Source organism: Prosopis cineraria, unplaced genomic scaffold (genome assembly GCF_029017545.1).
Source record: "Prosopis cineraria cultivar Desert tree isolate PC_DT_omini unplaced genomic scaffold, ASM2901754v1 PC11, whole genome shotgun sequence".
NCBI lineage: Eukaryota > Viridiplantae > Streptophyta > Magnoliopsida > Fabales > Fabaceae > Prosopis > Prosopis cineraria.
In genome coordinates, this window is record NW_026555342.1 from 27,418,850 (window position 1) to 27,429,421 (window position 10,572).

The 10,572-nt window shown below is 30.2% G+C and overlaps 1 protein-coding gene across 1 annotated transcript; it reads right to left on the reverse strand.

Annotated features, from left to right (window-relative positions):
- Positions 1 to 6,300: 6,300 nt before the first annotated feature.
- LOC129286406 (uncharacterized) lies at positions 6,301 to 9,021 on the reverse strand. The gene is made up of 5 exons (XM_054922367.1): positions 8,951 to 9,021; positions 8,653 to 8,865; positions 8,408 to 8,465; positions 7,467 to 7,526; positions 6,301 to 6,870 (listed from the first exon to the last, which is right to left on the reverse strand). The coding sequence occupies exons 1-5, from the start codon at positions 9,019 to 9,021 to the stop codon at positions 6,856 to 6,858; spliced, it is 417 nt and encodes a 138-aa protein (XP_054778342.1). The 3' UTR covers positions 6,301 to 6,855.
- Between the last annotated feature and the right edge of the window lie 1,551 nt (positions 9,022 to 10,572).

Genomic DNA, 10,572 nt, shown 5'->3' on the forward strand with positions numbered 1-10,572 from the left:
GAATTTTGACGCATGTATTCCTATGCAAAGCTGTCCTTTTCTCAAATTGTCTGCACAGGTTTGAAATTATTAGAAAATTTGAGTTTTGTTTTTTAATCACAGCCCAAAAAAAACTAAGGATTTACATTCTCTAAATTTAAGGGAATGTTTGATTTCTGCTTTTGAAAATTGTTTTGTTTTTAAAAACAAAAATAAATAAATAAAAAGTATCATTAAATAAATCTTCTAGATTTAAAGGTATTCAAAATGGATTTTTGCTTTTAGAAGCAAAAAACAAAAGCATCTTAAAAGTCTGTTTTTTCTATTTTTAAAACATACTATACTTGACTATTAAATTACATTTATCTATGGTTAACCACTACAATAGGCATTAATGCATTATCATCATATTTTTTTGGTTTAAAAAAGGAGAGACCCAACTGGAATATGATAGTTCCAATATGAATCTAACCAATGCCAAGAGTCTAGTGGATGATTCAGGTCATGTGAACCCAGCCCTATCATGGGGAGGGAAAAGGAGACTAGAAAGTCTGCACATTATTTCATTCCCAATAGATATGTTCAACCTCAACTTGTCACTCTCTATGTAGTAGAGAGTGGATTTACCTAATCAAAAGACTATTGGCATTCTCAGAATTAGTGTGATGGGTTTAAAAGATCCACAGCTTACAGTCAATTAATAGCTAGCTTAACTTTTCTAAAATACTGCCCCCACGTCGTGTCTAAACTGCATCAATCACAGCCCATGGTTCTGCTTATAGAGGGGTACATATATTAACTATAGGCAACCACCACTATCGAGCGTTTTTCAACTCTAAATTGTCAACAAGCCTAAAGATTCATGAATTTCTGTAATGTTTTTTTTAATATTTTCCTCATTTTATTATTTTTAAATTATAAATTCTACTTTCTCTTGCAAAATTCACAAAATTTACAGATTTTCAATTTCATAGCATTTATTTCCTAAAAATAATGTCCAAATTAAGGGGGAAAAACACTAAGAATTTTTATTTATATGTTTTCTCTTTTTAATATTTTTTTCAGTATGGAGTGGGCATCATATTTATATGTTCATTATTATTCTCAATCAAGGTGTATTATATATGTGTTCACTCGATTCCTCATTAAAAGAATTTACTGCATTTAGTATCTCACCATATGTCGAATATGTATTATTTATGATAGATGGTCACCTAATGCAATAAAAAAAATGAAGGTTGCATGTGGGAGGGAATATATTTATCGAAAAAGATGATTTTGTGAAATTAATGTTGAAAAATGAAATTCTGTCTAGTTGGTAGATTAATGAATCAAACGCTTTCTAGTGAAAGAAACTAGACTGTCACAAAGTAGTGACAAACTAAGATTTAAATTTCAACTAAAAAATATGCTCATATTTAATGTCTAATCGTGCCCCAAATGAATAAAATCATCTCCAAGTAAAAAGAGAATAATTGCAAGGAATTAAAAAAAAAATGAACCAAATGCTTTGCCCAAATTTTCAGAACTTAAGGGCTTGTTTGGTAATTTATTTTGAGAACAGTTTTAGTTCCCTTGTATAAAAAAAAAAAACAATTGTTTGGTAATGTAGTTTTAAAAACATTTTGAAGAACAAAAAAATAAAATATTTTGTTTGGTAATGTAGTTTTAAAAAACGTTTTGGAGAACAAAAAAAATAAAATATTGTTCTCATGAATAAAAAAACAGAAACATCTTTTAAGTATTTTAAAATTATTGTTATGAAGAATAAAAAGGATGAGAAAAACACTCATTTGTATTATTTTTTGTTTTTAAAATATGTTTTGCAGAATATTAGTTCTCAGAACAAAAAAAAAATATTTACTCCACATAATTGCTGGTATATATAAAAAAAAAAGAATGGTGCTCCAATCTTAATTGTTGTCCATGGCATGTATTTGTTTTAATTGATCTAAACATTATTTTTTTTGTTTATATATAGTTAACGAGTAGTTAAATTACCCAAAAACATATTACAGGTCATTGATTGATTTCCCGCCCGGGGGGGGGGGGGGGGACTACATGGATAGGAGAAGGCGAGAATTTCAATACAGGACCAGAGATGTGACATAATCTCAAATGTGGCCCATTAAAATCTGAAATTTCACTTTAGTCAAAGAGGATTGAAATGAAATTAATCTCAATGATTGAAAGACTCAAATACCCTCCATTTACTAAGACTGATAATGTAGACTTAAATTACTAAGTGAGAAGCAAGTCTTTAGATAGAGTTAACACTTTCCTTGCCGATTATCATTGATTTACTACTCCTCTGCAATTTACTCAGTGCAAAATTTTCTATTTTTCCCATAACACATTTTCTTTTTCCTGTTTTTGGTTTTCAGTGAAGAGATGATATATATCTACAGTATCTACTGCATCTACTGCCAAAAGAGAGAAAGAAAAACGAGGACATGATGTTTCTGAGTTTAGCCAAACTAGGGTTTCTGCTAGATTCAATCCCTTAGATGTATTGTCCGTGATCAGTGGTTAACATTATTGACGCAATCCATGTGTTTGACACATTCTCTGATTCTTGTATTTGAACAGTAAACCCACCATCAAAGCATAATGCAAGAATCCATCACTCAAAGGAAGAATTGAAAGAATCAAAGTAAACTAATGCGGTAGTGGTGGAATAATCATAGCATGTCACTATACCGTAATGACTTAAGTCTCGGAGCATAGATTATCTCTTTCCCCAGTTGATACAGGTTAACAGCTATGATGCATAAATACAGTATATATTCCATATGTTGATACTTATTCAATCATGTGTGTATGTGTGTGTGTATATGTATATGTATGATACATAAAACCATTAAAAATATAATTTCAATTAAGAGAATATCGAAATTAGCATTGTCATATAGTCCTTTAAAGTCATATCAAATAAAATATAGTCGTTACACCGTCAAAAAAGATATTTAGCATTCGTTCAAAATGCTACCAATTAGTAGCAATTTGCCAACCCACTACTATACAGATTAAAGCGTAGCGAGGTATATAGTAGCTGTTTTCCAAACTGCTACTACCTTATCCAGAATACTACAATATATACAGCGATTTGGACAAACTGCTATGCCCGAATCGAAATGAAGCCTGACCCAAAATTTTGTTCTCTAGTTTGAATTTGTTGGCGTGAAAATGGTAGCAGTTTATGGAACTGCTACAATATGTGAAAATTTTAGAAAGTCTGCCAATGTTGACTATGGTTCGAGTAGTCCCAGAAGACTGAAATGAAATTAACATCAATGATAATGTGGACTCAAGTTACTAGGCAAGAAACAAGTCTTCAGATAAAGTAAACACTTTCTTTGCCCACTATTATGGACTTGTTACTTAATCCCCTGAGTCCCATTACTAAAAAAAATGGATTAAAAAAATAAAAATAAAAATAAATTAAATTACTATTCTTTCATGGTAAGTATAATAAAAATTATTAATATATACTATAAATGTAGGAATCATCACACCTTTTAAAAATCTCATGAATTATAATTTCAAACTTTGTAAACTAAATTATCTTTTTCCTTTATGAACATGTTCACCTATCTCCTTTGATTATGTTATTTTTCCCTTTATAATCTTTCCTCCGCATTTATCATGTACAATATTTTTGTGACAATACAGGGAAATAGATTAATCCACACAATAAACTAATGATAACAAAACGGAATCTTTAGAGTGGCAGACTTGAAAGAATCAGAGTAAACTAATGTGATGGTGGTGGAATAGTCAGATACAATGCATATTCAATATGTTGATAATTGTGTGTGTGTGTATTTATATATGCACGTATTGGATTAATTAGTATGGTGTCTTAAATTTTGAAAAAAAGAAATTGTCAACGTATTGAATACGTATTGTATCTATGCATCAAAGGTAATGAAACAAAATATAGATGAGCTTTCTGCCCAAAAAATAACTATTTAGCCCTTTGCATGTACACTGCTTATAGAAATATTTATTATTGGTATCATTATTTATTTTTATATAAATTGTATAAATTATTCTGAAATCAATCAATATGTATTTAAATTATCAAGGGCTGCGCTTCTCATGTGGCTACTATGAATAGAGCAGATTGACTTTTAATATTGAGTCCACCTGAGATTTGGTTTTAATGAATTTATTAAACAAATGATGAGCAAAAATAATTAAGGCCTGTTTGGTTTTGTTCTCATTTTTTTTTTTTAAAAACTGTTTTATAATATATATTTTTTAAATTAAAAAAAAAATAAAATGAAATCCGCCTGGTTATATCAATTAAAAAACAGTTTTAAAATTAAAAAATTAACTGATAGTAATGGTTTTAGGTAATTAATAGTGGGAATTAATAGTAGAAATTGGTGAAAGTAACTATAATTTCTAATAATCAAATTTATTGTATTTTAAAAATAAGAAAAATAAAACAAAAAAACAACTTAAAGTTGTTTTTATTTTTTATTTTTAAAAATAAAAATAGTTTAAAAATAATTAAATGAAAAATACTTATCTAAACAAGTTTTAAAATTTGTCTATTTTTAAAAATATAAAATAATTTTTAAAAATAGAAAACACAAGTCCTTACATTATATATATATTTTTTTAATTTGGGATTTGAACTTCCACTTACAGCTTACGTCACTGAAATTGCCGCCTTATCAATTATCATAAATATGGGATCAGATAAATAGCTTGGGAAAACTTTCATCGAATTCTTTGTTGACTATAATATTTATATGAGAAAATAGCTCTTCAATGTTCGACAATGCGCCTATTCGACTCTCCATTATCAAAACTAACATTTACTCTCCCGTGCGATACACGAAAAACATTTCATTACATGTAATATTTTTAAAGTATTATTTTTAATTTTTGTAAGAGATGTTTTATATTATATAAAAAAGGAAAAAGAAAACATCAACTTTTTAAAATTTATATAACATAATTATAGCGCAATCAATGTATGCAATAATAATAATAATGATAATAATAATATTTGTGATTTTATTCAATAAGCAATAAACATGACAATAACTAAATTCTTTGATTTGTTACCATTTTTAGTTTACTCAGGACATTCTGTAATACCTAAATTATGCAAAAACAACTAAAAAAATCTTAGCATTTACTCCCCATACGGGAACCTATATTTTCTGATGTTATAATGAAACATATTATATTACTTTTATATTCAAAAACAATTAAAAGTTTCATAATATATGAAAGAAATTGGTGTAGTCAATGCCATTTTAATGTTTTAGGCCCATAAAGATGAAATATAGCCTAAACGTTATATGACTATAACATATGTAATCCATTTTAAGTAGTAAACAAAGATAAGGCACATCATTCTGAAATATGGCCCATGTTTGTTTAATAGCATGATAAATGAAGATATCCAATTTAATATTTACACTTAATTGGGTTAATTCATTCTACATGGTTCCCACATAGGTAAGAATTTTATATACTGTAACGTACAAGCAACATTCATGATAACATTTAACATGATGAATTAATTATATCATGCCGTATACAATTTTCCCAATACAATGTCAAATAATATCCAATAGCATTAACTATTATTAAAAAAATTCATCAATCAAGATAACCTGTTGAATAATTAAATTGGAGAAACTCAAGAAAAGATTCGAATCATTCTAACTGCATGAAGTTCGCTAGATGTCCAAGCCGCATGATAACACTTGCATAAATTCTTATTGACACAATTTAGGCACACTTCCTTTTGACATTTATAAAAGTGAACACAAGAGGATAAGCAATTATTTGACCCCCAAATCTTTAACCTACTTGTCCACACTTGCATCTTATACACGTGTAAGTGTACTCTAACCAAAAAATAAAATAAAATTACATGTAAGTGTACTTAGTCCACACACGCTTTCCTATCACCCATGTATGTGAAAATTGTAAAAAAACAAAAAACAAAACAAAAGCGCACACACAATACTTCCTTTTGGACAATTATGCCAGGTTTTTGCAGCAAAAAAGCCATCATTATAAACTATTCTTTTTCTTTAACTTCTTTCAAATTATCTCCCCGTTTAATGCAGTTCAGAAGACAATAAAAACTAATGTTACTTTTTCTTATGTCAGATGACACCACCTGCTTTTATCAAAATGGGTCTGCCCTTTGTTGATCAGCTGATTATAATCAATATTATCACATTGAAAATGATAAAATACAAGGGTCTCAAGACTTGCAAATCAAAGGCAATATGCTGCGATCCATCATTATGATTTAGTTTAGCTTTATTAGAGCGCGCGTGTGTATTTGCAACAAAATTAAATATATTTGCAACTGAAAAGATTAAGTTAAATATGTCAATTATAACAATAAATACTGCGAACGAATTAACCTCCACAAGCTAATCAAACAGAATTGCCCAGATTGACATCTTGCTGCAACTTCTCCATGTGTCTAGGTGAGGTCTTCTTTCAAGTTGGATTACCAACAATTAACGTCAGTTAACTGAATCTTCTCATAAACTCCAAACTCCAAAATCCTTTGGCTCTTGATCAATCTTTACAATGATCTCAGCTAAGTTTCACAGCCATATGAAGAGATCAACCAATTCTTGCATAACTTTTCTTAGTCACTCTAACTAAACTTCCATTGTCCACGCCACAAAATCAATGCTCTAAAATTTCATTACCAGTTGCTCCCTTAAACTAACTCTATCTGCTCACATATTCCCTCTTCAGAGTACAATATATTAATTTGATTCCATACCTAAAATTTGTTGAAGGGTCCTCACCTTGCCATCCTATTTCCTTCTGAAGCTCTTATTTAAGAGCAAGAAGCTCCCTGTCAGCCATTTTCTACAATTATTTAAGTGCATCCTGCAACTCAAAAACTTTGAATTATTTTTAATACATATAACAAAGTAACTATTGACCATTATGTTTTCCTAAGCATAATAAAGATGAATTAAAAAATTCAGATGACAAATTATAATTCTTTCAAGTGCAAAAGTTAGATAAACTCAATAAACATAAGCCATAAGTGCAACTTACTGAAATCTATAAGATGTATATGCTTATGCTTAAATCTACCTCAAATACATATACATTTTGTTCATATTTCCTTGAGGAGAAAAAGTGAAGAGAAACGTGTATTTAGTGATCAAGTTATGTAATGATCAAATACATACATATTTTGTTCACATTTCCTTCAGGAAAAAAATAGTGAAGAGGAAAACATATCTACTTAGTGATCAGGTGAAGAGAAATCTATATGAGGTATATGCTTAAGTTTAATGAGTCTATCTCAAATACATATAAATTTTGTGCATATAAAACAGAAGGTTCTTCCTTCAGGGGGAAAAAAATATTAAAACTGCAAAGAGAAACTAATTACATGGGGCTTGGTTTCCGGAAAAAGTTTTTATTTTGATTCTATGTGTAATCCTCTACAAGTAAGGATTGATATGTAGTACCACACGGAATGTGAGCGGCATAGTAGTTGATTCACCTTGCAATTTTCCTCCACTTAATTCCTGCAAGGAAATATTAAGGGACAACTAATTATCACTGGTGAAGTTTCAGGTTACCTCGCCATTAGTTTAAAATATGTCATATGGAAAAGGAATTATGTGATGCCTCATTTCCAGATCAGTTAATGTTAAAATATAAAACTATGCTTACATTCTGAAAGTAAAAATATTTTTTTTAATGAAGAAATGGTCCTTTTTTCTCAAAGCCAATTGAGCCACCTTCCTCCTTTCAATATTTACATTTTTCTAATCTCTATCCTGTTCTTCTGTGATCTTGTAATGAACTAACTTGCACTATATGCATGTGAGACTTCCCTAAGCACATTAATTGATGAGAACATTAAGAGTTAGAGGTACCTTTATCTAAAGCTGCAAACATTGCTCAGAACGCTTAAACTAAGAATTGAAAAAGCATGAACAGGGCAGTGAGATTTGAATCCTAGGAGGATGTCTTATACTCCACTTACCTTTTCTTCTAATAACCTTTTTATTTTTATCCAAAAAGCAAATGAAGTTCTGCATTTATGTTAGGCTGACCAGATTCTACTTTATTCCTATTTTGCTCTTAAAATTGGAATAGACGTACCTTTGTTGGGCCAAACCAGATGAGACACGTTATCTTCAATGTCCTTGTTATCATGCAAGTTTGATAGTTCTTAATTTTCATATTTTAAGGATCTACCAACTCAACAATTTTTTTCTAAAAACTAACCACTTGGAATGAGAAGTAAATGATAATAGCTAGACCCTTAAAACCTCATATCTTTGGTAAGAGGTGTCATATAAGGTAGCAAAATGAAGGGCCTACTTAACAATCACAGACAGAAACAACCTGAGAAGAATAATATCCATGCAATGTAATTGGAAAAGCGGGGGAATAAAACCTGGTCTGCTACATCACTTGCAGCTTCTGAGTAAGTTCTGCAATCTTCTTGAGCTTGGCTGCAATGTAATTGGAAAAGTAGGTGAATGAACCTTATCCGGTGAAGCAAGGCTATAAATATATAAATATCCATGGATTATTTAACCAAGATAATTAATGGTCTTCCTTTCGAAATTGAGACTCTTATTTTTAAATATCATCAAGAGTCATTAACATTTATCGTCATATTAAAAATAAAATTCTTACAAATACCACTGCCCTGCCCTCTCAAACACTTCTGACCAACCTTGAGAACATTCCTGACATCCCCCTAAAGAACCAAGAAACCATGCCAAGCATAAATTGAGAAAGATACAATAACTAATGCCAAGCACAAATAAATAATGCAGAAGATACATCCCTTTCTCATCATAGCTGATGCAGAGACCACTTACCTCTATGATGGTAAAGATACAATAACTAATGCGAAGCCATCAAATGATTTGAGAGATAACCATCTGAAGGATAGTAAGAGAAGCACAAGAAACCAGAGGATATGGCTTACAGTTTAAAGTCCCTTTCTCTACGATTTGGGTCACCACCGACCGTCTCTCTCTGCTCCATAACTTCCTTCATGCCAACTCTTCATATTTTTTTTTTTTAATAAAACCATCTACCTGATTACTCCCCCTCTATCATATCTAGGCCTCTCCTTTAAGTAGTTGAAGGGAGCGAGGATCTCCAGCCTCCACTTCATGCATTAGCTTGCTTATTTGATGACCTCTGCCCTGAATCATCAGACTTCTATCTCCTTTTGTGCGACTCTATCTGCGATTTCGTTCTCCTATGCGACTGCGATGTTCCAGCTCACGATGATCGCGACATAACAACCACGATATGAATAAGGCAGATAGAGATGAACAGATACAGAGAAAGAGCAGAGATGCCTTGAGGAAGGAAAAAAGAAAAAAAAGCACGGTCTTTTTCATCCTGCTTAGACAATGCTTCTACCTTGTTAAGCTTCATATTACTTTTTTTTTTTTTCCGTGTTGTCTGAAAGTAGTCATGAAAATGGAAACGTATCAGGGCTTTTTGGATAATGTGTTATTTTTAAAATTAGACGCATTTCATTTTTTTTATTTTTTAATGAGTGAATTTTATCCTAATGCATAATTAATTAGTAATAATAATGTTTATCAATTTTCAATTTTGAAAGAGATGAAAGAAGATTAAGAAATAATAATATCTAAAAATTTTATAAGGTTATATTTTTGATTTAGTTTTTTAAAAAACTGTTATTAAAATAAAAAAATATTTTTTTTATTTTGTAACAATTTTTTATTTTTAAATTTTATTTATGAAGATGCTTAACTTTTCTTTTTTTTTTTCCTTTTTTTTTTTAAAACAACTGAAAGTTTTAGATTAAATTAAATGAACAAATTTCATGATGAAAAAAAAATTGATAACTACTAATTATTTAACCTTTGAGAAGGGATAAAAATAAGATGGAGAAAATAGAATTGATTAAAAAAATTAGCTTTATCATAATTTATGATGAGATTTAAATTTTGGAGCAGCTCTCAAATAGACAACATAGATTAAAAAAGAAAAACAAAAACAAAAAGCATGATGTTAAGCCTACCTGCACAAAGCCCAAAAGAAGCCATCAATTTTAACAAGCTATGTGGCTTAAATGGTTTTATTGTAATAATCTAAAAATTTTAAACAAAATAAAAAAATATATATTATTGTGGTTGAATTGTAATTATATTAATGTTGGGACAATTATGATAAGAGGAGGTGTTGGTATAGTGAAAGTATACATATAACTCTTACATTTAGCTTAAGTTCAGCTTAAGTTCGAACTTGGTTGAAGCCAGGAAAGAGTAAATTATTTTTTTTACTTTTGTATTGTGAAATTATGAAATTACCCTTGCCTTCACAGATTTTTTTTTTTTTCTTTTTCTCTCTATGTCTGGCACGATTCAGCATTTTGGGCTCTGTTGAAAATTCTAGATTCTCTCATCTCTCCCCTTCTACCTTCTCCGTCTCCTCCTACTTCCGTCCGCAGCGTCACTGGCGTGAGAGTAGGCGAGAGTTCCGTCCGATGCTTCTCTGCCAAGTTTGTGCTCTTTCTTTTTCCTTCTCTATTTCAGATCAGCGAGGTCGTTCTTTTTCCTCTGCCAT

What these genes read in the sequence shown, in the direction of transcription:
- LOC129286406 (XM_054922367.1), bottom strand. Translation starts at nt 9,021, where the DNA reads ATGAAGGAAGTTATGGAGCAGAGAGAGACGGTCGGTGGTGACCCAAAT. An exon ending in AGGGCAGGGCAGTGGTATTT is followed by an intron (nt 8,466 to 8,652) that starts GTAAGAATTTTA and finishes ATTACATTGCAG; the next exon opens with CCAAGCTCAAGAAGATTGCA. An exon ending in CAAGTGATGTAGCAGACCAG is followed by an intron (nt 7,527 to 8,407) that starts GTTTTATTCCCC and finishes ATTTCCTTGCAG; the next exon opens with GAATTAAGTGGAGGAAAATT.